The sequence below is a fragment of the Papio anubis genome, chromosome 1, assembly GCF_008728515.1.
Source record: "Papio anubis isolate 15944 chromosome 1, Panubis1.0, whole genome shotgun sequence".
Lineage (NCBI taxonomy): Eukaryota > Metazoa > Chordata > Mammalia > Primates > Cercopithecidae > Papio > Papio anubis.
Genome location: NC_044976.1, coordinates 60,072,440 through 60,099,550, shown reverse-complemented (window position 1 = coordinate 60,099,550; position 27,111 = coordinate 60,072,440). Strand labels below are relative to the sequence as shown.

General features: G+C 39.2%; 1 protein-coding gene across 1 annotated transcript in view; it reads left to right on the top strand.

Moving 5' to 3' along the window:
- The window catches only part of TM2D1 (TM2 domain containing 1), a 40,948-nt gene that overhangs the window by 7,176 nt on the left and 6,661 nt on the right, over window positions 1-27,111 (top strand). Inside the window, exons 3-5 of the mRNA XM_003891972.4 lie at window positions 3,157-3,265; window positions 11,381-11,472; window positions 18,226-18,299. Coding sequence (XP_003892021.2) covers window positions 3,157-3,265; window positions 11,381-11,472; window positions 18,226-18,299 — 275 coding nt within the window. The remainder of the gene's footprint in view (window positions 1-3,156; window positions 3,266-11,380; window positions 11,473-18,225; window positions 18,300-27,111) is intronic.

The window sequence follows — 27,111 nt, the reverse complement described above, 5'->3', positions numbered from 1 at the left end:
TTATAAATAATCTAAAGGGATACTCATTAAGGCCATGCAGATATCTCCCTACCACCCCCAGATTTACATCCCATTAATGATTCTGGCCTGAACTATTCTTTTTTTATAGAATGGTCAACACTTCATTCCATAAAATGGAAAAAGTGTTCCTTGGAACTATTCTTTACTCTGATAGTTGCAAAATGATTACTTTCCAAATCTAGCACTCTCAGAGGAGAACTCTTTTAATGCTAAAAATATGGAGATGGGGTTGGCTCTTGCCAACTTTATTTTTTTTTTTTCCCTTTTTTTTTTTTTTTTGGAGATAGGGTCTCACTCTGTAACTCAGGCTGGAGTTCGGTTGCAGGATCTCTGCTTACTGTAACCTCCACCTCCCAGGCTCAAGTGATCCTTCTACCTTAGCCTCACCACACCCTGCTAATTTTTGCATTTCTTTTGTAGAGATGGGATTTCACCATGTTGCCCAGGCTGGTTTCTAACTCCTGAGCTCAAGCAATCCACTTGCCTCGGCCTCCCAAAATATTGGGATCATAGGTGTGAGCCACCACGCCTGGCATTTTTTTGTTGTTGTTGTTGTTTTTGGAGACACAGTCTTGCTGCTCTGTAGCCCAGGCTGAAGTGCAGTGGTGTGATCACGGCTCTCTGCAGCTTCCATCTTCAGGACTCAAGCGATCCTCCTGCCTTAGCCACCGAAGTAGCTGGGATTATAGACATGCGCCACCAGTCCCAGCTAAGTATTTTTTTGCAGAGTTGCCCAGGCTAAATTTAGTCCTTTTTTATTGTTATGAAACTTCATTGTCTGATTACATTATTTCTGGTTTAGCATTTCTGTATTTGAAAAACGTCGCTCCTTTCTATGCCAGGTGTGGTGGTGGTGTGTGCCTGTAATCCTGGCTATTTGGTAGTCTGAGCCTGGAGGATGTCTTGAGCCCAGGAGTTTGAGGCTACAGTGAGCTATGATCATGCCACTTCACTCCATCCTGGGCAAGAGAGTGTGAGACCCTGTTTCTAAAAAGAAACCAATCAAACAAAAAAAGCCACATTGCTGCTTTTTATAATGAATACTGTGTAGTTATTGGCTTCAATTGATATTATGTAAATCCTAGACGTTGGTTAGAAGCACATCCTTTTGCAAGAAAACTGCAAATTGAATCATTTACAGGCTTGTAGCATGTTGCTTAATTTTGTCTGCTAGTTAACATTTATTGATAACTGGCTGCTTTGATCTTGTCATATTGATTTGTTTATTTTTGCTTATTGCTGAAATCAGTGTTAGCGTGGGATAATTATGATATAATGGAAAGAGTATTGATTAAGAGTAATGAGTTTTAGTCTAGGATTTAGAGACTAAATTAGTCAACTCATTTAATTTCTTGGAATCTCAGTTTTCCTGTTTGTGAAAGGAAAAATATTATGAATTTGCTTACTTAAGTTCTTCTTTCTTACAAGGATGAAATGAAATCGTTATAAAATATGTCTAAACAAATAAACTCTAGGGTTGTAGGCTTCTTTTGAATTGATTAATTTCATATAATAAAATCTTATGTTAATTTTATAGCCACTTAAAATGTTATATTCATTTCTTTTTTAGTCTTCTAAGTGTTAAATTTCTCTGATTTCCTAGAGCGGGGAACCTAGCTCTCTTTTTTTTGTGTGTGTATATATATATTTTTTTGGGGGGGTGGGAGGGTGGGAGGTGGGGGGTGGGGTAGAGAGAGGCCTTGCTCTGTCACCCGGGCTGTAGTGCAGTGGCAGGATCATAGTTCACTGCAGCCTGGATCTCCTAGGGTCAAGAGATCTTCCTGCCTCAACCACCTGAGTAGCTGGGACCACAGGCACATGCCACCATGCCTGGCTAATTTTTTTTTCTTTAGAGAGAGAGTCTCACTATCTTGCCCAGGCTTGTCTTAAACTCCTGGGCTCAAGCGATCCTCCCTCCTTGGCCTCCCAAATTGCCGGGATTACAGGGATGAGTCACTGCACCTGGCCCCTAAACACTTTTTGAATACCTTTTCTAACCAAGCACTATGCTTTACACAACATATGCCTGCCTGCCCTTCCTTCCTTCCTTCCTTCCTTCCTTCCTTCCTTCCTTCCTTCCTTCCTTCCCTCCTTCCTTCCTTCCTCTTTCTTGTCTCCTCTTCTCTTCTCTTTTCTTTCGACAGTCTTGCTCTGTCACACAGGCTGGAGGGCAGTAGCACAATCTTGGCTCACTGCTATGTCTGCCTCTCAGGCTCAAGTGATCTCTTACTTCAGCCTCCCAAGTATCTGGGACCACAGGCACAAGCCACCATGCTTGGCAAAGTTTTGTATTTTTTTTGTAGAGATGGAGTATCGCCATGTTGCCCAGGCTGATCTCGAACTCCTAATCTGCCCACCTTAGCCTCCCAAAGTACTGGGATTACAGGCATGAACCGCTGCACTCAGCCCTTTGGTACTATTTTTACCTATAAAGAATCCAAGGTTCTGAAAGGAGCAATGTCCAAACAAGTTGTTCTTATTCCAAAGGTCTTGTTCTTTGCATTATGAGGCTATAAAGCTGTTAAGGCAGTGCTTGCCTGAGTCTATAAGTGTTGCTTCCTCTTATTATGTCATCTGGGTTATGAGGAAGGCTCAAGATTGCTTAAATTCTGAAATAATCTACTATATCAAACCCCAGAGGGAATCAAGAAACAAATACATTTAGAATCAATGAAAATAATTTATGGCAGCAATTATCGATGATAGTTGATATATGCTAAAAATACATACTCATTGTGTTAAAATAATTTAATAGATAAATTGCCCAACGAATTACCAACAAAAATTTGAGCGGTATTCTTAATTCTGGAGATGAAGTAAAGGGCAGTAATATTGTGCATTTCTTCCCTTGGTACCTTTATCAGAGAGGCAGGAGATTGAATTAGATTAGCCATGCATCTAATCCAGTGTGGCAACTCTTGTATTTTTGTGTTAAGAGACTACTATACCATTTTATATTTATCTTGCATGTAAGTACATACATAATGTCACTTTTCCTGTCTAAAATTAAAGGCTTGTGTCATATTATATTGGCAGGTAGTTTGTTATAACGTATTTGCTAGTCTTAGAAAGAACAATTACACACTGTCTCTACAGAAAAAAATAAAACAGTTTCTTGACTTTTTCTGCCTTCAGTTTCCTGTTTTCCAGCACCTAACATAACTTGTAAGGATTCCAGTGGCAATGAAACACATTTTACTGGAAATGAAGTTGGTTTTTTCAAGCCCATATCTTGCCGAAATGTGTAAGTACATTACTGACACTTAAATTTTCAGATTACTTGCCTATATTATATCTTGATTGCATCAAGAGATGAGATAATTTATGGGGACTATCCTGAAACTATATCTTTTATCTTTTTGCCTGTGTCAGAAAACCTTTAAGTGTTTGTTTTTTGGTTTTTGAGACAAGGTCTTGCTCAGTCACCCAGGCTAGAGTGCAGTGACATGATTACTTCTCACTTCAGCGTCGACCTCCTAGGCTTAAGCAATTCTCCCACCTCGGCCCCACAAGTAGCTGGACTACAGGTTTGTGCCACCATGCCTGGCTAACTTTTAATTTTTTTGTAGAGATGAGGTCTCCGTATGTTTCCCAGGGCTGGTCTCGAACTCCCGGCCTCACATGATTCTCCCGTCTCGGCCTCTCAAAGTGCTGAGATTTACAGGCATGAGCCACTACACCCAGCCAAGTGTGTATTTTTTTAAATAAATGCATTATAAATGCATTTTTTATAAATGCATTATAAGTGTGTATTTTTTTAAATTATTGGCATTATATTTTCAGCCTAAAACTGTATATTGTTACAGTTCTATTTGATGGCACCTAGTTTTGATTGTTTCAAGAAATAAAACACTGTACAGATAAATTGAACCTTAAAAAGGAAAAAGAAAAAAAAGAAATAAACCACCATTAGACTATTGCTAGAAGTCTATCAAATCAAGTAGAGCTGAGTAGTCCAGTATGTGGGACAAATAAAGACTATAAATGGCCTCATGCCATGTTAATTGAGGTCAATCAGTTTATACCACTGAGTTATGAAAAAATTGTCTTCAAAATGTGGGAGATTTCTAGAGTACAAATAGCAATTGTGTACCTATTGTATCAGAAAAACACTAATTTTTTGCACATAAAGGGCATTTTAAACTTAGTTTTATTCTTTGTAATAAATATGGATGATGAATGGTAATGTTAAACAATTCAAAAGTTATCAGTTTGGCTAGCTGGGCACAGTGGTACATGCCTATAGTCCTAGCTACTCAGGAGGCTGAGGCCAGAGGAGCTCGGAAGTTCAAGCTCAGCCTGGGCAATATAGTGAGATACTGTCTTTTATAAAAACAACAACAAAAATGATCAGCTTGGAATACTAAGACAAACGGCTTTCTTTTGTTAGGAATTTCTCTATTTAAAGGACTTTTAGGCCTAGTGTGGTGGCTTACTCTTGTAATCCCAGCACTTTGGGAGGCCAAGGCAGGAGAATCACTTGAGGCCAGGAGTTGGGGACCAACCTGGGCAAAGTAGGGAGACCCTGTCTCTACAAAAAATACAAAAATTAGCCCAGTGAGGTGGTGCTTGCCTGTGGTCCTAGCCACTGGGAGGCTGGGGTGGGAGAATTACTTGGGCCCAGGAGTTTGAGGTTGTAGTGAGCTACGATCGCAGTAACAGAGTGAGACCTTGTCTCTAAAAAAATTAAAATTAAAAATTTTTCAAAAAGGACTTTTAAGTTTGATTTCTCTTTCTGCTAAAGCTTATTATTCATTCTTATATTCCTGCTTTGTACCAAAAACATGATTTAGTGTTACCTATTTTTAATTATTGGCATTATATTTTCAGCCTAAAACTGTATGTTGTTACAGTTCTATTCAATGGCACTTAGTTTTCATTGTTTCAAGAAATAAACCACTGTACAGATGAATTGGACCTTAAAAAGGAAAAAGAAAAAAAAGAAATAAACTACCATTAGACTATTGCTACAAGTCGTTAGAATTCTTCGCAAGAACTTTTAGCGTTCTGTCTTTCCTTTTGATCCTACCTCATTGATTTAATGAGGGGCTTTTTATACAGCAAGGGGATTCCATCTTGCTATATAATCCTAAGCCTACCACTGATCTTCTTGGGTTCCAAGATTTCGCATTAGTCGAGTAAAAATTGTTAAAAAGGAATAGTTTCCAGTGTACTTAGATATAGTTTCATTTTTTTTCTGTTACAGAGGTAAGTTTAAAAAATAAGGTTTAGTTAATATTTAAATTTATAGATATTTCTACCTTAAACATTCTAAACAACTGATGTGTTAAATGCTGGTCCAAGATATAGGTTATAGTAAGAAAATCATCTGTTGAGAACAGCTAACCACTCAGGCTGGAACTTACAGGTTTATATCATTTGTAATGCTAACACCAGAATGGCCTGTTACTTAATTTCCAAGTTGATGCTGATTTTTCTTTCAGTGTCTCAAAATGGATTAGGCTGCATACAACTGAGCTGCACTAGTCATACTCATAAGTATTTTTTATTTATTTTTTTTGAGACAGAGTCTTCCTCTGTAGCCCAGGCTGGAGTGCAGTGTCACAATCATATCTCATTGCAGCCTCAACCTTCCAGGCTCAAGGCATCCTCTCATCTCAGCCTCCCAAGTAGCTGGGACTACAGGTGCATGCCCCAAAGCTCGGCTAATTTTTGTATTTTTAGTAGAGATGGGATTTCACCACGTTGCCCAGGCTGGTCTCGAACTTCTGGGCTCAAGCGATCAGCCCGCCTCAGGCTCCCAACATGCTGGGATCACAGGCATGAGCCACCATGCCTGACCCTTATAAGATATTGGTATCAATTATGGTAAGAAATATAACCATCAGGTAAACTAGATATTCCAACTGGCCAGCTTATTCCCTTCTTACAATAAAGTTTACAATTTCTTTTTTTTTTCTTTTAAGATGGAGGTTTGCTCTTGTTGCCCAGGCTGGAGTGCAATGGTGTGATCTTGGCTCACTACAACCTCTGCCTCCCGGGTTCAAGCGATTCTCCTGCCTCAGCTTCCCAAGTAGCTGGGATTACAGGCATGGGCCACCACGCCCGGCTAATTCTGTATTTTTAGTAGAGATGGGGTTTCTCCATGTTGGTCAGGCTGGTCTCGAACTCCTGACCTCAGGTGATCCACCCACCTTGGCCTCCTAAAGTGCTGGGATTACAGGCGTGAGCCACCGCGCCCGGCCTAAGTTTACAATTTCAAGACAGAATTTGCAGCTCGGCATGGTGGCTCACGCCTGTAATCCCAGCACTTTGGGAGGCCAAGGCAGGTGGATTGCTTGAGCTCAGGAGTTTGAGACCAGCTGGGCAACATGGCAAAACCCCATCCCTACCAAAAAATGCAAAAGTTAACTGGTGGTGCATGTCTGTAGTCCCAGTTACTCGAGAGTCGAAATCATGGCTACTGCTCTACAGCCTTGGTGACATAACCAGATCCAGTCTCAACCAAATAAAAGAAAAAGAATGAGCATTGCTCATCAGAACAGTGGGAGTTAGACTGATGGGTAATTTTGATGGTAAGAATGGCAAAGCTAAGATAACCTGATAAATAATTTTGCTTTATTGGGATATTAGGTACGTGCCTACCAAAAGGCCAGCTGCTGTGCAGCTACTGAAAAAGGCTCAGTGATACATTCTTGTTCGTTAGGTGTCCCTTTTCCAGTTTCATATTTTCTTTGTACTCCTGTTAGCATATTGTTTTTAAAACTATATATAATAGGTTAATACTTGGTTAAAACTTCATCTTACTATTGCAAATATTCTGTAATGTATTCTTCAGAAACTAAAGTCTGATAACCATCCTGATTGATGACCAAGCCACCCACCTATTTACATTGGCCATCTATATTAGTATTATGTCATAGTTTCATTTGGGTTAACTTGGAGGTCTGGGTGGTGTTGGTGACGCCATAGTTGTTCCATGCAGTCACGAATGGGCCTTGCTCCTTTCATCTTGTGGCTTTGCTTTCTGTAGTCCTTTGAGTCCTTTCCACTAAGCCAGCAGGTAGGAAAGAGGAGAGGGAAACCTTTATAGGAGTATTTTATGGGCCAGACTTGGAAATGGCGTACACTTCCATCCTCCTTCCACTGGCCAAAACTCAGTTATGGCTGCACTTAAGTGCAAGGTGAGCTAGGAAATGTAGGTTAGCTGTATATTCATAAGAAAAAGAGAAATGAGCCTGGGCGTGGTGGCTCATGCCTGTAATCCCAGCACTTTGGGAGGCTGAGGCGGGCAGATCGCTTGTAGTCAGGAGTTCAAGACCAGCCTGGCCAATATGATGAAACCCCATTTCTACTAAAAACACAAAAATTAGTTGGGTATGGTGGTGCGTGCCTGTAATCCCAGCTACTCAGGAGGCTGAGGCATGAGAATCACTTGAACCTGGAAGGTGGAGTTTGCAGTGAGCCGAGATCAAGATTGTGCCACTGCACTCCAGCCTGGGCAACAGAGAAAGAGAAATGGCTCCGTGAATAACTAATCTCTGCTATACCACCAGTTTTCAGATTATTCTTTAGGGTGATTTACTTATATAGATAATTGCTTTTCTAATTTCATTTCCCTTCCCAGCCAAACTTTTTAAAAGTTGTTTTGATAATACTTATCTGTTACAGGATTTTCTGTCTAATATAGTATGGCTTTTGGCCATGCTGAGATTCACCAGCAATCTTTGTTGATATATCGAATGAATGTTTACAGTCCATATCTTAATCTTTCTACAGCATTTGGCGATTCCCTTCTTTCTCTCGCCTCTCTTTTTAATATAGAGGCAGGGTGTCACTATGTTGACCAGTCTTTTCTGTCTCAAATTCATGGCCTCAAATGATCCTCCCACCTCATCCTCCTAAAGTGCTGGGATTACAGGTGTGAGCCACTGTGCCCAGCCTGGCTGTTTCCTTTCTTAAAATACTTTCTTGGCTTTCTTAAAATACTTTCTTGGCTAGGCCCAGTGGCTCAGGCCTGTAATCCCAACAGTTTGGGAGACTGAGGTGGGTGGATCACCTGAGGCCAGGAGTTTGAGACCAGCCTGGCCAACAAGGTGAAACCCCATCTCTACTAAAAATACAAAAATTAGCCCAGAGTGGTGGTGGGCGCCTGTAATCCTAGCTACTTGGGAGGCTGAGGCAGGAGAATCACTTGAACCCCAGGAGGCGGAGGTTGCAGTGAGCTAACATTGTGCCATTGCACTCCAGCCTGGGCAACAAGTGTGAAACTAAATCTCAAAAAAAAAAACAAAAAACCCTAAAACACTTTCTTTTTTTGGCTTATAGTATAAAACACTCTTCTGTGTCCCTTCATTCTTATTTCTTTGCTTCTTCCTTAAGTCTTGATGTCCTTGGTCCTTTTTCCTTTTTCATTCATCCACCCCTTTGGCTTCTTTCACCATCTTTGTATATATATGTGCCATATAAAAAGTTGGTGATATGTTTTATATTCAATTTTAGACCTCAGATTTAATATATATAAATAGCCAGGCACAGTGGCTCATGCCTGTAATCCCAGCACTTGGGGACGCCAAGGCGGGCAGATCACCTGAGGTCAGGAGTTCCAGACCAGCCTGGGTAACACTGTGAAACCCTGTCTTACTAAAAATACAAAAATTAGCCGGGTGTGGTGGCGGGTGCCTGTAATCCCAGCTACTCGGGAGGCTGAGGCAGGAGAATTGCTTGAACCCGGGAGGTGGAGGTTGCAGTAAGCCGAGACTGTGCCATTGCACTCCAGCCTGGGTGACAAGAGCGAAACTCCATCTCAAAAAAAAAAAAAACAAAATTATGTAAAACATATATATGCTTATATATAATATATACTAGTATATTGTATATAGTAATATATAATATATAACATTACCATCTTAAATATGCAATATAATATTTAATGTAAAATATATTACCATCTTCATATATAATATAATTATATATTTTATATCATATATAACATATGTATAAATATGGTAATGTTCATTAGGCACAACAGTGGGAGAGCTGGACACACTGGCATGTGACTACAGGCACATGTCACTGTGCCCAACTCTCCCTTTGTTTTTTTTTCTTTTTTTCTTTTTTGTTTTTTTTGGAGACAGTCTTGCTCTGTCACCCAGGCAGGAGTGCAGTGGCGTGATCTTGGCTCACTGCAACCTCTGCTTTCCAGGTTCAAGCAATTCTCATGCCTCAGCCTCCCAAGTAGCTGGAACTACAGGCATGTACTACCACGTCCGGCTAATGTTTGTATTTTTAGTAGAGATGAGGTTTTACCATGTTGGCCAGGCTGCCAGTCTCAAACTCCTGGCCTCATATGATCCAACCGCCTCAACCTCCCAAAGTGCTGGGATTATAGGAGTGAGCTACCACATCTGGCCCCATTGTTTCTTAAGCTCTCTAACATATAAAATATATTGCAATCTTTATATATATTGCATATATATATAAGTCCTAAAATTGAATTGAATTGAATTGAATATCAATACGTTAACTATCTTTTATATACTCTCTCTCTCTCTCTATATATATATATATGGGTCTAACATTGAATTGGACCAGGCGTGGTAGCTCATGCTTGTAATCCCAGCACTTTGGGAGGCTGAGGCGGGTGGTTCACTTGAGGCCAGGCGTTTGAGATCAGCCTGGCCAACATGGTGACACCCCATTTCTACTAAAATACAAAAATTAGTCAGGTGTGGTGGTGCGCACCTGTACTCCCAGGTACTCGGGGGGCTGAGGTGGAAGAATCGCTTGAACCTGGGAGGCAGAGGCTGCAGTGAGCCGAGATCACACCACTGCACTCCAGCCTGGGCAACAGAGTGAGATTCCATCTCAAAAAAAAAAAAGAAATAAAATTGAATTGAATATCAATATATTACCATCTTTATATATTTTTTATATATATAAGGTCTAAAATTGCATTTGTTTTCTTTTTCTTCAAATTCTTTCCTCCTTCGTCTCATTGAATGGCACCAGTTCTACCCAGTTTCTTAAGCAGAAACTTTTGGATTCATTACTTATTTTTTATTATTTTTTTGAGACAGAGTCTCACTCTGTTGCCCAGGCTGGAGTACAATGGAGCGATCTTGGCTTACTGCAACCTCCGCCCTGGGTTCAAGCGATTCTCCTGACTCAGCCTCCCAAGTAGCTGGGATTACAGACGCCTGCCACCACGCCCAGCTAATTTTTGTATTTTTAGTAGAGACTGTGTTTCACTCTGTTGGCCAAACTGTTCTCGAACTCTTGACCTCAGGTGATCCACCCACCTCGGCCTCCCAAAGTGCTGGGATTACAGGTGTGTGCCACTGTGCCCGTCTTGGAGTCATTCTTGACTTCTCCTTTTCCCTTATTCCCCACATGTAGCCTGTTTGCTTCTGCCTTGTTAGTATTTCCCAATTTTGTTCACTTCTTTCTCCCACTGTTACTGCCCATTAGATTTCAGCGTTAGTTTTTGCATTGCCTTCTAAATTATTTTTCTGCTTCTAGTTTGGCGCCCTGTTCCATTGTAGATGGGGTGCTACTGCCTTCCGCATAAAGTTTGACATCCTTTTAACGTTAGACACATAAACAGGATCTCTGGGCCACTTACTACTTTTTCTTTTTTTTTTTTTTTTTTGATTTTCATGTTCCATACATATTTATTAGATTAGTTTTTTCAATCATATAACATTTTTTATATATTTTCTGATTTTATTTTTGGTCTGTCTATTCCATCAGGTACTGAGAAGGTGTGTTAAAATCTCTCACTATGGAATAAACTTTTTTTTTTTTTTTTTTTTTTTTTACTTTTTCTAACTCATACAAATACGCAGTCCAATAAACACACAGGCACACACACACACGAAAGAGGATTATGAGCAGGGATCTTACATGATGAAATTTGACTTCAAATTGATAGTTCTGCCTGTCTCTTTTACCTGTGACACTCTTTCCTCAGAAGCATGGCATGGCCATCTCACTCACTTCCCTCAGGTCTCTGCTCAAATATCACCTTCTCAATGAGGCCTACTCTTACCACGCCATTTAAATGGCTCCTGGCATTCTACACAGCCTGCTCTACTTCTTTTTTTCTGTAACATTTTTGACTTTCTAACATATGATTTACTTTTTAAATATATTTGTGTTTATTGCTTATTATCACTAGCCTGTGAGCTACACGGGAATAGGGATCTTTGTTGTTTTTATTCGTTAATACATTTCAGTAGCCTAGAATAGTGCCTGACATACAGTAGGCATCCAAAAAACATTAATTGAGTGAGTGAATGAACCAATTAACAAATAAGTAGTAGTTAATAATTTTGTTTTCTAAAATGTCCACATTGGAAATATATGAATATGACACTCAGATTTTAATTTTTTGCAGAAATGGCTATTCATACAAAGTGGCAGTCGCATTGTCTCTTTTTCTTGGATGGTTGGGAGCAGATCGATTTTACCTTGGATACCCTGCCTTGGGTGCGTATGTTTGATTAAAAAAAAAATCCTTATGAAACCTACATTTTAGTGAATTGTATGTATTCTTATAGATTAAATCTCTGTGTATTTATTATAAGTTCTGTATAATTGGAGTTGAGTAGTTAACATTCTTCTGTGAGTATAGAGCTATCAGTTAGCCCAACAGTTCAGCTTAGGTAAGAAATACTGACTTTTCCTGTTTTCAACTTTATGAAAACACACAGAAGATAGTGTAGGCATTTACTTAAGATAGTAGACTGGAACTGTCACTGCTAGTGCTGGGCACACACTGGATGTTTAGTAAATGTTTTATGAACAAATGTACATCCTCTACCACTCCAAAAAATATTTCCTTCTGCCCAAATCTCTTTCATCACTGCCCTGGGATTAGAAACTATGCACTTGGACCGGGCGCGGTGGCTCACGCCTATAATCCCAGCACTTTGGGAGGCCGAGGCGGGTGGATCACGAGGTCAGGAGATCGAGACCATCCTGGCTAACACGGTGAAACCCCGTCTCCACTAAAAATACAAAAAATTAGCCGGGCGTGTTGGCAGGCGCCTGTAGTCCCAGCTACTTGGGAGGCTGAGGCAGGAGAATTGCTTGAACCTGGGAGGCGGAGGTTGCAGTGAGCCGAGATCACACCACTGCACTCCAGCCTGGGTGACAGAGCAAGACTCTGTCTCAAAAAAAAAAAAAAAAAACCAACTATGCACTTCTTTTAGAACAAGTTGGGGTTGGAACTTTGGTGACCAGCTTGAGCTGGAGTGGGAGCCCTGACTTCTATCACCCTTAGCCCAGCTCTCTATATCTTCCTTCTTGCTGTAATCACGTTTACCGTAGTTACTAATGCTTATGAAAACTATTTACATTTTACGATAGCTTTTGTTTAAACAGTACTTTCACATGCCTGCCCTTATTGAAGCCTTACAACCCTCTGAGTTTATCATCCTCTTTAAATCCTCTTTAACAGGTAGGGAAACTGTCACCAGAGAGGTTAAGGGATTTACTGAGTCTAGAGGCTTTCCTTTATTCTGTGACATATTTGTTTTATGGATAGAAAAATTGTCACGAGATTAAGAGATTTACCCAAGGACACTCAGCTAGTGACCTCAATTTGAACCCAAATTTTCTGGCTCCAGAGATCATGCTTTATTTACTGTAGTAGTCTGCTTCTATATTAGCCCTTCACTGAGCAAATTTAAAGTTTTTGAATGCTCTGCCTTCTAGCTAGCAAAGCTAACCTTATTTCTTCCATGTTGCTACCCACAAAAGATCAAAGAGAAGTCTTCACTGTGGGGTTGATGGTAGGTATATTTCTGATAGCTGTACTAAAACTCAGTGTTGTAAGTTCCTAAGTAAAAGTCATAAAGCACTATATATACTTGTTTATTTAATTAAACATTCAACATTTAAATAACTAAATGATATGGAAATAATGATGAAGGTCACAGTGTATATTGGTTAAAAATAAAATAAACATGTTAGTAGGCCAATTTATGGTACAGCACCATAACAGAACCATAACAAAGTGCTGTGAGAGTAAGGAAAAGGGACTGACGCAGTTGACTGAAGGAAGTTCTTAGATGTGGTGACATTTGAGCTAGGTTTTGAAGGATGAAAAGATTACAGAGGTTGAAGGCATGGCAGGGAACAGCATGTGTAAAGTGTATAGGTGTACACTGAGAGATGAGGGAATAATTTAGCTGATCGTGTAGGAAGAACATTGCAGGAGGTGACACTGCCTACAGAGGTAGTCTATGGTCCAATTATAAAATGCTTTGAGGACCTTGCTGTGGAGTTGGGTCCTTTAGATATCAGAAGTTATCCTTTTAGGTATCAGAAGCAATAAAATATTTTTTCTTTTTCTTTTGTTTTGTGACAGGGTCTCACTCTGTTGCCCAGGCTGGAGTGCAGTGGTGCGATCTCGGCTCACTGCAACCTTAGCCTCCTGGGCTCAAGGTATGCTCCGTCCTCAGCTCTGCCCGAGCAGCTGGGACTACAGGCATGTACCACCACGCCTGACTTAATTTTGTATTTTTTTGTAGAGATGGGATTTCGCCATGTTGCACAGGCTGCTCTTGAACTCGTGGGCTCAAGCTATCCTCCCACCTCAGCCTCCCAAAGTACTGGGATTACAGGGAAGAGCCACAGTGCCTGGCCAATTTAAAATTTATAAATATTTTAAATAAATTTTAATTTCTATTAAGAATCCAAGGTTAAGAAATTTAGGCATTTTTATTTTAAATGATCACTGCCTTAAAAAAAATTCTTAACTATGTAATACAATGTTGACTGCAATGAAAGTAGTTATAGACAAAATCTAAAATTCAGTTTTTTGCCAGGTGCAGTGGTATGTGCCCATAGACTCAGCTACTCAACAGGCTGAGGTGGGGGGATTGCTTGAGGCCAGGAGTTTGAGGCCAGCAGAGACAACATAGTGACATAGTGAGATCCCATTTCTACAAAAAAGAAAAAAATAAATAAATAATCCCATTTTAAAACTAAACTTACTTAATCTTTCTTCATGGTTATGAAAAGCAGTAGTCCTACTTATATATAGCTTTTTTTTTTTTTTCCTTCATAGTGCTAATTATAAATCTGTTAGCCTCAGGGATTTGTTTATTCATTCACTTTAATGTACATTCTGGTTTTTTTTTTTTTTTTTTTTTTTGAGCGGAGTTTTGCTCTTGTTGCCCAGGCTAGAGTGCAATGGTGCGATCTCAGCTCACCGCAACCTCCACTTCCTGGGTTCAAATGATTCTCCTGCCTCAGCCTCCCAAGTAGCTGGGATTACAGGCATGCGCCCAGCTAATTTTGTATTTTTAGTAGAGACAGGGTTTCTCCATGTTGGTCAGGCTGGTCTCAAACTCCCAACCTCAGGTGATCTGCCTGCCTTGGCCTCCCAAAGTGTTGGGATTACAGGCGTGAGCCAGTGCCTGGCCTCGAATATACATTCTTAAAGGCAGAAGCCTCATCTGTCTTATGCAAGTTGGTGTCCTAAACAGAACTTGACAGACGGTAAGACTCTGATAAATATTTGTCACATGAATATCAAAAAAGCTAGAAACAGGCTAAATGTTCACTAGGGAGGAACTGTCTCAAAAAATTAAGGTACAGTGTATAACAGAGCAGAATACTATGTGCCATTTAAAACAATGACATAGAAATATGTTTATTGGGAAAGTAATGTAATAACACCCATAACAGAGTAAGGAATTTAAGAAAATCTAGATATTTTGCTACAGAACCCCTTCTTAAGGATGCTTCACAAAAATGAACATGAGAGGTTTCTGCTAAGATAAAATATTAGATAAGGGAAGAATATCTTTGTTTGGAACTGGTAAATATTACCTACACCTGGAGTAATACATTTAAGGAAATTAGAGAACAGATCAGAGATGATATTTAAAAGTTTAAGGAACTAACAAATTTATAGTGACAGAAAGCAGATAAGTGCTTGCTGGGGAAAGACTGGGGCAAGGAGAGACAAGAAATAGAAATTACAAAGGGGCGTGAGGAAACTATTAGGGGTGACAGATATGTTCTTTTTTTATTATAGTGATTGTTTCACAGGTGTTTACAAGTGTCAAATTTATCAAATAGTACATTTAAATATGTACATTGTATGTCATTGTATGTCATTGATGTCATTGTATGTCATTTTAATGTATGTCATTTATAGCTCAATAAAGCTGTTTTAAAAAATCAAGAGGCTGGGTGTGGTGACTCAAACCTGTAATTTCAACATTTTGGGAGGCCAAGGCAGGAGGATCACTTGAGGCCAGGAGTTCAAGACCAACTTGGGCAACACAGTGAGACCCTTGGAAATAGTGAGAAACTGCAAAGGAAAGAAGGAAGGGAAGGAGGAAAAAAGGAGACAGGAAAAGAAGGAAAGAAAGAAAGAAAAGAAAGAAACTCCTGGAGTAACACATTTAAACTTACCAGTTCAGTGTTAAAAAAAAACTTGAAGGTTTAATCATTACAGTGACTTACAGCATATCTTACTCCAAACGTGTGATGTTAACTATGGTCTATCTATTTCTACAAATTTAAGGCAAAGGATGATTTTAGTAATGAAGTTTCCAATAATGCCACCTTAACCTCGTTTTACGTGTTCAAATATAAAAATACTTTATGAACACAGATAGGAAGGGCAATAAGAATTAAGCGAGGTAAGGCTGGGCGCGGTGGCTCAAGCCTGTAATCCCAGCACTTTGGGAGGCCGAGACGGGCGGATCACGAGGTCAGGAGATCGAGACCATCCTGGCTGACACGGTGAAACCCTGTCTCTACTAAAAAATACAAAAAACTAGCTGGGCGAGGTGGCGGGCGCCTGTAGTCCCAGCTACTCGGGAAGCTGAGGCAGGAGAATGGCGTGAACCCGGGAGGCGGAGCTTGCAGTGAGCTGAGATCCGGCCACTGCACTCCAGCCTGGGTGGCAGAGCGAGACTCCGTCTCAAAAAAAAAAAAAAAAAAAAAGAATTAAGCGAGGTAAGATACATTTGATAAATGTTAGCCCAGCAACAACTTTTGTTGTCACTATTTCTGCTACTACAGTTATTATAATCAAAACCTTCATTCATCCCTGAGAGGTATGAGAAAAAAAATAAAAATAAAAAAAAGAAATTTAGGCCAGATGTGATGACTTGTAATCCAAGCATTTTGGGAGGCCAAGGCAGGAGGATCACTTTATCCCAGGAGTTCAAGACTAGCCTGGGCAACATAGTGAGACCCTGTCCCTACAAAAAATTTTAAAAAGTAGCCGAGCATAGTGGGTTACGGGGCAGGGATAGGGTGGCATGCGGCTTCAGACAGGCAGGTTAGGGAAGACTTCTCTAAAGAAGTGGCCTAAAAGGAAGAACAATCTTGAAAATGGCACAATAAAAGCCAAAGCCCTGATGTGATTACCTATTCTTCATGGATTAGCAGTTAAAGATATAACTTTAGAGGGACCATACTTAATATTCTCTCTCTTTTTTTTTTTTTTTTTTGAGACAAGGTCTCCCTTTGTTGCCCAGGCTGGAGTCCGGTGGTGCAGTCTCGGCTCACTGCATCCTCTGTCTCCCAGGTTCAAGTGATTCTCCTGCCTCAGCCTCCTGGGTGGCTGGGATCACAGACGTATGCCACCATGCCTGGATAATTTTTGTATTTTTAGTAGAGACAGGGTTTCACCATGTTGGCCAGGCTGGTCTCGAACTGCTGACCTCAGGGGATCCACCTGCCTCAGCCTCCCGAAGTGCTGGGATTATAGGCATGAGCCACCGCACCTGGCCAGTGTTCTTTTTTATAAACAAATTGAAGAAAGAAAAACTATGACATTCTCAAATTTCTACTAACATGCTATGTGAAGAGGAATACATTTCGGAAATATAAAATACACTGAGTGGATAAAATCTCAGCAGACAATTTTCTTTGGGTTACTATAGTACCATGCAACTAATGAAAAAATGAAGGGAGTTATTATTAAGGTAATGGATGGAATGATGGGAGTGTTTGGGAAGCAGAAATACGAGAATATTTCTCAATTTATGCAACAAATATTGAGCATTTACTATGTGCCAGGCAATGTCGTTGGCACTAAGGACACAGGAGTAAAGAAAACAGATAAAAGGCCCTGCCCTAATGGGGCTTCTATGCGACAGATAGTAATCAAAGATAAAATGTTAGGTAAGTAAGTGTTTTGAGGAAAACGAAAAGCAAAATTTTTAGTTATTTCTGTATTTTAATAGTTATTAACTTATTGCCACCATGTTATTTCTGTACTTACAACATTATTCTGCTATATGTGGGGGAAAAAGTCATCTAATGTCCCAACATAGTTCAATCTTATTTGTGTATTCTCAGGTTGTGGGAGGTGATCTCATCCTAACAGGATTTTTAGCTGGCGTCTATTTGTAGTTGATATATGGAACTACATTTTCACAAAGAGTCTTGTCTTATACCATTTTTATATCTCATATGAGATGTCTTGTAAGAAACTCAAGTTTAAATTCATAAGAGATTAATCATCCCACCCCCAGGCCACCCCAATCCGCCTCTTAACAATTGTTTTTGGGTTATATTGTTGTAGATGTCTCATATTAGATACTCTGTTATCATCTATTTTAGCATCTGAGCTCTTGGGTTGGGACCAAGGACAAAGCCGTATATAGTGATCAGCACAGAGTTGTTGATTTTGACTATAGAGCTAATAAACAGGAGATCCTTAGGAAAAGAAATATGTAAGATAAATTAAAGGTAATTGGATTGCTAATACAATTTTGCAATTTTACAACAAGAGCAGTGTTTTTTCCTGATTTTTTTTTTTTTTTGACATGACAATTTATATATTTTAACTCTCCAAATGTATAGTGAATTTTGGGTCACATAATGTATGAAGTCTAAATAAGTAATTAAGGATTTTAGGACTAAAAGATGTTTTGTATCTGGTGTATTGAGATTTAAAGATTATTTCCTTAGGCCTTTTCTCCTAGAAATTTTGTTAGATTATATTGAGGGTTTTTTTTCAGTTACTAATGTTTATTTGTTAAGGGAACTAATACATTATTTTTTGGCGTTTCTATGTAGAGGGTTCCTTTAAACTCTTCTCATTTTCAGATGAAGATTTGATTTTTTAAAGTGTTACTTTTATGTTCTTGATATAAAGAGCATTATATATATATGTAAAATAATGGTGTATTGGAAAATGGAACAGTTCGTTAATATTTAGAAGACTTTCCAGATTATAAATGACTTTACCTTCTTTTCTAGGTTTGTTAAAGTTTTGCACTGTAGGATTTTGTGGAATTGGGAGCCTAATTGATTTCATTCTTATTTCAATGCAGGTAAGTTTCTCAATCTAGAATATAAACTACTTTTACATTCAAAATTGAGTTCTGTGATCTCCTGTTATACTTAAAATGATTAGTATGCAAGGAAACAGATATGAATGGTTGTTTTCATTTGTCTTCATGTACTAGTGCTCTACCAGTTAGTAGTTCTCAAAGACATAAGAAGTTCATTAAAAAATTCCATGCTCAAATATGATTTGTAAATGTGAGTTCAACTGAGTTAAAGAAGTTTCTTTACTATTCTCAAAAGCTTTTTAATATATGTTGTCTCCAAGAGGGATTGTGGTTGTTTTTCAGACCGTTTCTTTTCCTCATAGTTACTGTCACCTTGTCAATTACCATAAAAGCATTGATAGGATTCTGTCATACATATGGACATTGTGGAGGCAGAGACAAGATTTTCTTTTGCACTGGACAGGCCTTGTATACTAGTATTGTGTTGTTTGCAAATTACAGCTAGCTTAAGCTAAAAAGGAAAAAAAAAAGGCGGGGGGCGTTCTTTAGAAAATCTGAGAATGTAGACCAGATATGTATAAACAAATGATACACATGTTTGGGGCTCTCCTGATAACTTATCTTGCTTTTCTCCTTAGCCTCATTTTCTCCTGCTGCAGTGAGGCTGGGGGCAGGCATAGTTTGTGAAATGCTGTCCGTAACATTTGAAAGTGCCACCAGATGTTTTCTGTTAAATTATGTAGAACTGATTGTGGTTAACTCATGAGGATTCTTAGAGAAAGAGATGAATTTTTCACAACAAATGTTGACAAACAGCATTTCAACAAGCATTTATGGAGCACCTAACATCTTCAGCAAGTGTGTCAGTGTGCATTTAGAGCATCATCTGTTTTGCTCTGCTTTCTCATATAGTATTTCCACTCTTCAATTCTGTCTGCTTGATGTTATCATTATGCTTTAAAAGAAAGTCACAATCTAGGAGATTGGGATACCATACTGTGAGGAGGAGGCAGCATATGGACCAATAAGATACCAGAATTAAACAAGGAAAATATTTGGTTTTAAAGTTGGAATTTTCCTGTCTGTACTCGTAAACATATGCCTAACCAAATATCCTGCCTTCTCTGACTGTGGGACAGGCATGCAGGCATGAAGAGGCTAAGGTACTTGTGCACATATGCTTAGAAATGAGTTTCTCACTTTCAGTGAGGATCCAAGGAATTTAATGTATTATTGGGATTCTTTGAGTTAAGATACCCACAATTCAAAGTGTCTTTGAAACTGAACCATTTAGTTAATATTTTCATGCTGGGTTCTTTGGTGATATTATTGCATTGTCGCTTTAGTTATATCAAATTATAGAACTATAGAACTAATTTGATTCAGCCACTGCTTTCTGATTCATTTATACCTGAACTTTTTACAATAAAAACTTTTTTTTTTTATTTTTTTTTTGAGACAGGGTCTCACTCTGTCGCATAGGCTGGAGTGCAGTGGTGTGATCTGAGATCACTGGCAACCTCTGTCTTTGCCTCCTGGGCTTAAGCGATCCTCCCACCTCAGCCTCCCAAGTAGCTGAGACTACAGGTGTGCACCACCATACCCGGCTAATTTTTGTATATTCTGAAGAGATGAGATTTTGCCATGCTGCCCAGGCTGGTCTCCTGAGCTCAAGCAATCTGCCCACCTCAGCCTTCCAAAGGGCTATTATTACAGGCATGAGCAACTGCACCTGGCCTCTAGTTATTTAACTTAAAGATCATCTGGGATTAGGAGTTTATCACATTAAGAAATAGAGTGTGTAAACATCTGCAGTAAATTTCCCTAAATAAGACATTTTCACAGGTGTGGTCAGTTTAGACTACTTTCAAATTGAGGGAGATTATAATAAATCCATTTCAAGCATAGCCAAATAAGATGGGTAGCCTTATTCTTCATGTCATTTAACATATTTCACATTTGATGTTGACATCATCAGTTTTAGAGGAGCATTCCTGGGCTTGAGTGATCCTGTCATCTCAGCCTCCCAAAGTGTTGGGATTACAGGCATGAGCCATTGCGCATGGCCCTGGCTCATTTTTTTATTTTTCTTTCCTTCTCCATTCTCTCCATGACTCTCTTTCTTTCTTTCTTTTCTTTTCTTTTCTTTTCTTTTCTTCTTTCCTCTCTCTCTCTCTCTTTCTTGCCTTTCTTGTCTTTCTAGCTTTCTTTCTGTCTTTTTTGCCATTAAATATTATTTCCCAATGAGTAGCAATGTGTTTCTGTTGGACTGTGATCCCATAAATGTATCGGGCATGGATTCAAGACCTATAAAAAATACCGTACTTTGTTTCACAGTGTTTATAACAAAAATCGAAGAGTCTAGTTATAGTTTGTCTTTGAACAGAAACAATACAAAGTGTAATGCCCATATTGTTAAAGTAAGCTTTACATGTTGCTGTATTTACTGAAAATACTTTTATGAGTTTGTCTATTTGTTATTAAACTTTGGAAGTTCTATTTTTTGTTCCTAAAAATATACAGATAATAGGAATGATGATGCATGGCATGAAGTAATACATAGAATACAGTCAAGAAAATCTAAATCAGTGATACATGTATAGCATACCATCCTTCAGCTGTGGGTAACTATTGTTTATAACTACTACATATATAGTTATTCATAAGGTAGTTTTGAAGATTTAAAGACACTCATTCTTTTATGCCATATATATATATATATATATATATATATATTTTTTTTTTTTTTGAGATGGTGTCTTCATCGCCCAGGCTGGAGTGTAGTGGCTCGATCTCGGCTCACTGCAACCTCTGCCTCCCAGGTTCAAGCAATTCTCCTGCCTCAGCCTCCCAAGTAGCTGGGATTACAGGCACACACCACTACGCCCGGCTAATTTTATATTTTTAGTAGAGATGGGGTTTCTCCGTTGGTCAGGCTGGTCTCGAACTCCTGACCTCAGGTGATCCACCCACCTTGGCCTCCCAAAGTGCTGGGATTACAGGTGTGAGCCACTGCCCCCAGCCTCCTTATATTTTTATACATGTCATAAAAGATAGATTAGACAATACAAGGTTTTTATCAGAAAAATGAGAATGTCTTTTGATTGTATTTAAACCGCTTTCCTCATTCATGCAATCTGGGCTTTTTTTTTTTTTTTTTTTTTTTTGAGATGGAGTTTTGCTCTTGTCGTCCAGGATGGAGTACAGTGGTGCGATCTTGGCCCACTGCAACCTCTGCCTCCCAGGTTCAAGCGATTCTCCTGCCTCGGTCTCCCAAGTAGCTGGGATTACAGGCACATACCACTATGCCCAGCTAATTTTGTATTTTTAGTAGAGATAGGGTTTCACCATGTTGGTCAGGCTGGTCTCGAACTCCTGACCTCATGTGATCCGCCTGCCTTGGCCTCCCAAAGTGCTGGGATTACAAGTGTGAGCCATCATGCCTGACCTGGGCATTTTTAATTATACCAAAACCACTGATGTATATTCTGCAAAACAAAAGGAAAAGAAAGTCTCCTATGTTAAGTGGAGACAAACAGCCACAAATCAGAAAGATGAGGATGTGTGGAGGGAAAATGGAAATAAGTGTTATAATGTAGAAAGTTATTGGAAGTATGCTGGGTTCTTTCTTTGTCACAGTTTTTTAAAGATTCTGTTCATCATGGAAGAAATTGCTTTTCATTCCTATTAATATAACAGAGTGGATTTCCTTAAAGGACTAGTAACCATACAAGCAGCAGAAATTCAAAAAAGTAGCATAATGTCTGAAACATTTATGAATTTTATAAATACATTTAACAGACTGGTAAAGTATGTTTCATGAATTTGATATTTATTATATGCCACTCTAATACTATATGTACTGCTTTGTATTAGTTTTTAACTTTTAAACAATGGATTTGACTTTTCACTCATAAATTTTTTGAGGAAAAATGACTTTTATTAATCTCCTATAGTACCAGTAGTATGTTAAACAGAGTATGCCCTCAAAAATTTTTGCTGATTTGGAACTGTATGCAGTATGCCTTATACAAATTGTGGCTTTGTGCCGAGTACAAGCAAGATGAGATGCTGAAAATGGTAGTTTTTTAAAAAGTCATTGTTTTCCTGTAGGACCTGTTTTAGCTCATTTGGGGCTATAACAAAACACTTAAGACTGTATTATTTCTTTCTTTTTTTTTTTTTTTGAGACTGAGTCTTGCCCTATTGCCCAGGCTGGAGTACAGTGGTACAATCGTGGCGCAATCTTGGCTCACTGCAATCTCTGCCTCCCAGGCTCAAGCGAGTCTCATGCCTCAGCCTCCTGAGTAGCTGGGATTACAGGTGCTTACCACCACACCTGGCTAATTTTTATATTTTTAGTAGAGACGGGGTTTCATCATGTTGGCCAGACTGGTCTTGAACTCCTGACCTCAAATGATCCACCCACCTTGGCCTCCCAAACTGCTGGGATTACAAGCATTAGCCACTGTGTGTGGCCTAGACTAGATTATTTCTAAATAATGGAAAATTATTTCTTATAGTTCTGGAGGCTGGGAAGTCCAGTATCAGGGCACCATCAGGTTCAGTGTCTGGTAAGGGCTGTCTGCTTCATGGATGGTGCCTTCTATATGTGCCCACATGGTATAAAGGATAAGGTCATTAATCCCATTAATGGACGGTGGAGCCCTAATGACTTAATAACTTTCCAAAGGCCCTGCCTCTTAGTATGAACACATTTGGGGTTAGACTTCAACATAGGAATTTTATAGGGACACAAACATTCAAAACATAATAGGGCTAAATTCCTAAATTTCACAGTGTCACTTGAGAGGTAATGAATAAAAATGAGAGTTGATGTGATAAACTATAAATTATGCCGTCATTGGAAATCGTTTTAGTGAGCACCAACTTAGGTATAATAACATGGGGTCCTTGCCCTAGAGGAACCTATGATCTTTTCCAAGAATAGTCTGATAATAGATTCCATTTATTTTTGGAAACAAAATATTTCCAGATAAGTGCCTATAATCTCAGGACTTTGGGAGGCCTATGTGGGAGGATCAGTGGAGCCCAGGAGTTTCCGACCAGCCTGGGCAACACAGTGAGACTCCTTATCTACAAAATTTTTTTTTTTTTTTTTTTTTTTTGAGACGGAGTCTCGCTCTGTCACCCAGGCTGGAGTGCAGTGGCCGGATCTCAGCTCACTGCAAGCTCCGCCTCCCGGGTTCACGCCATTCTCCGGCCTCAGCCTCCCGAGTAGCTGGGACTACAGGCGCCCGCCACCTCGCCCGGCTAGTTTTTTGTATTTCTTAATAGAGACGGGGTTTCACCGTGTTAGCCAGGATGGTCTCGATCTCCTGACCTCGTGATCCGCCCGTCTTGGCCTCCCAAAGTGCTGGGATTACAGGCTTGAGCCACCACGCCCGACCTACAAAATTTTTTAAAAAAATTTGCCAGGTGTGGTGGTGCATGCCTGTAGTTCCAGCTACTCAGGAGGCTGAGGTTGGAGGATCACTGGAGCCTGAGAGATCGATCAAGGTTGCAGAGTGAACTGTGATTGTAGTTCTACACTCTAGCCTAAGCAACAGAGTGCTTTTGCCTAAGCAAAAAAATAAATAAATAAATAAAATAAAATATTTCCTTGGGGACTGTAGGCCTAATAAACACTTTCCTTAATTTTTATCTTTTTAAAAATCTTTGCATTTTACAAACATTTTTAAAAGCCTAAGCTTTTCAGTTTAGACCAAAATATGGCCAAGGCTATGGAATCACCTCTGTGTGAGCCAGTTTGTTTGGTCAAAGACATAGCCTATCCCTTTTTGATCAAAAGAAGGACTAATAGCATAATTGCCATAATCTACTACCAATGCTGGAAAAGGTGGTATACTTGATAGTTTGCTAGATGTAGGACAATAATACATAAAAACAGAGGCCTTTTTTTTTTTTTTTGAGATGGAGTCTCGCTCTGTTGCCCAGGCTAGAGTGCGGTGGCACAATCTCAGCTCACTGCAACCTCTGCCTCTCGGGTTCAAGCAATTCTATTGCCTCAGCCTCCCGAGTAGCTGGGATTACAGGCATGCGCAACCGCGCCCGGCTAATTTTTAGTAGAGACGGAGTTTCACCATGTTAGCCAGGCTGGTCTCAAACTCCTGACCTCAGGTGATCCGCCTGGCTCGGCCTCCCACGGTGATAGGATTACAGGTGTGAGCCACAGCACCCAGCCACAGAGGAGTGTGTGTTTGTTTTTTTTTTTTTTGGGCGGAGAGGTAGGGAGACAGAGTCTCGCTCTGTTGCCCAGGCTGGAGTGCAGTGGCACGATCTTGGCTCACTGCAACCTCCGCCTCCTGGGTTCAAGTGATTCTCCTGCCTCAGCCTCCTGAGTAGCTGGGACTACAGGCATGCGCCACTGCGCCCAGTTAATTTTTGTATTTTTAGTAAAGACGGGATTTCACCATGTTGGCCAGGATGGTCTCGATCTCTTGACCTCGTTACCCACCTGCCTCGGCCTCCCAAAGTGCTCAGATTACAGGCGTGAGCCACTGTGCACAGAGGACATTTTATAGATACCAAATCCTTCAAATAGCTCCCTGTGTCATTATTTAACCCTGGTGTGATTTATTGGGAAAATAAATTGAAAAACCGAAGTGACTGATAATTTTCGTAACTTTTACTCTGTCATGTGACCTTAATTAGGTAGATTTCATTTAGTTCACTTACCCTGTGGGTAGATTTTTTTTTTAGTGCCTTTAAGAGGATTTTCAAAACAAAGAATATCTTAAACTGGTTCTGAGACAAATCCCAAAGCTGTGTTTTCCTCAGGATGTAAATGTTGACTCTTACTCATTTCTTAAAGAATAGTGTTTATATTGGTCATTTATGATTAATATTAAGAATTATTTAAATCAAATGAAGTCAGGTGTTCTGAATGCATAAATTCTGGCACTGTGTAGGAATTTTGATAATTAAAATGTGACTAATCAGATGGTTTTAATAGCATCATCTTAAAATTAATCACACACAGATGTGAAATATGGATACAAAAATGTAGTCTGACTTTTAAGAAAGTATTAGTTATTTGGGGGAGTTGGGATGGATACAGGTTGCATTATCCTTTACTTGCAGACAGCTGAATCATTTGACTTTTATCACCAGATTGGTAGGTTTGCAGGAGATGATCTGATCTTGCTGATGTTATTGTTGGCATTCTTTGTATGGAGGAACTCAGAAGTCTTTTAGATAGAGAAAGCGTAGATTGATATAAATGCTCTTTTTTTTTTCTTTCACTTCTTAATTCATTCATTACATTTGAAATTTATAAAATATTTGAGTTACTTAAGAAGCTTGACTTCACTGACAGTGCTGTTAAATGAGGGGTCATATCAATTGCTAAAGTTGAGGTGATAAAGTACTTACTGGTAACCACATTTTTTTCCCTTTATTCGTAGTAGAATGCCACCTAAGTATATATAAACAAATTACATTTTACACTAACAAAATCAGAAGTTTATAAATTGCAAACATTAATACTATAACATTAATAAGTGCAAATAAGATAATAGCTTTTTTTGTACAGTAAAATATATATAACATAAACATTGCCACTTTAATCTTTAAGTGTACAGTTCAGTGGCATTAATTATGTTCAGAATATTTTACAACTGTCACCACTATTTCTAAAACTTTTTCATCACTCCAAAAATACTGTACCCCTTAAGTAATAGCTTCCTTCCCCTTCTCTTCCCACGTTCTAGTAACCTCTGTTACACTTTTTGTCTTTTTGAATTTGCCTGTTCTAAATTTTTGTTTTTACAAATAGAGATAGGATCTCACTTTGTTCCCTAGGCTGGTCTCAAACTCCTGGGCTCAAGCTATCCTCCTGCCTCGGCCTCCCTAAGTGCTGGGATTACAGACATGAGACACTGTGCCCAGCCAGCTTCAGGATATTTCTTAGCAGAGAAATAAACTCATAATTTTAGGTTTCATATTCTGTTGTCTATGAACAAATGGACGTGGACATATTTACTGAGTAAAAAAATTCCCAGTATTGGGATATTTTACTTTATTGTTTTAGAGTCAGGGTCTTGCTCTGTTGCCCAGGCTGGAGTGCAGTGACATGATCATAGCTCATTGCATCCTTGAATTCCTAGGTTCAAACAATCTTCCTGCCTCAACCTCCCATCCAGTATGGGATATTTTAAAAGATATGTAATTTTATAATTAATAATACAATAATATACTCATAATGAAATATGTTAGAATTGGCACATTATATATGTGTATGTGGGTGCTTACAGGTTTTATTAAAAAATGGGGTTTTTATTTATTAATAAAACAGGTTTTATTATTTATTAATTTTTTCTTTGAGATAGAGCCTCACTCTGTTGCCCAGGTTGGAGTGGAGTGGTATGATATCTGCTCACTGAAACCTCTGCCTCCTGGGTTCAAGTAATTCTCATGCCTCAGCCTCCCTAGTAGTAGCTGGGATTACAGGTGTGCACCACAATGCCCAACTAATTCTTGTATTTTTTTTTTTTTTTTTTTTTGTAGATACTGGGTTTTGCCATGTTGGCCAGACTGGTCTTGAACTCCTGGCCTCAAGCAGTCCTCCTGCCTTGGCCTCCCAAAGTACTGGGATTACAGGCATGAGCCACTACACCCTGTCTTAGGTTTTATTTTATTTTATTTTTTAAATTTGGCAAAGGAATATAGATCTAAATAGTTGAGAACTCTTGATAGCTGATCTTTTTTTTTTTTTTTTTAAAGTAAATAAAACAGTTTCTTGTGTGACCAGATAGTTCATAGAAAAGTGTGTTGATGATACTTGGTAGTGGCTTAAGCTGAGGTCTTTGTATCTAAATCTTGTAGTCAT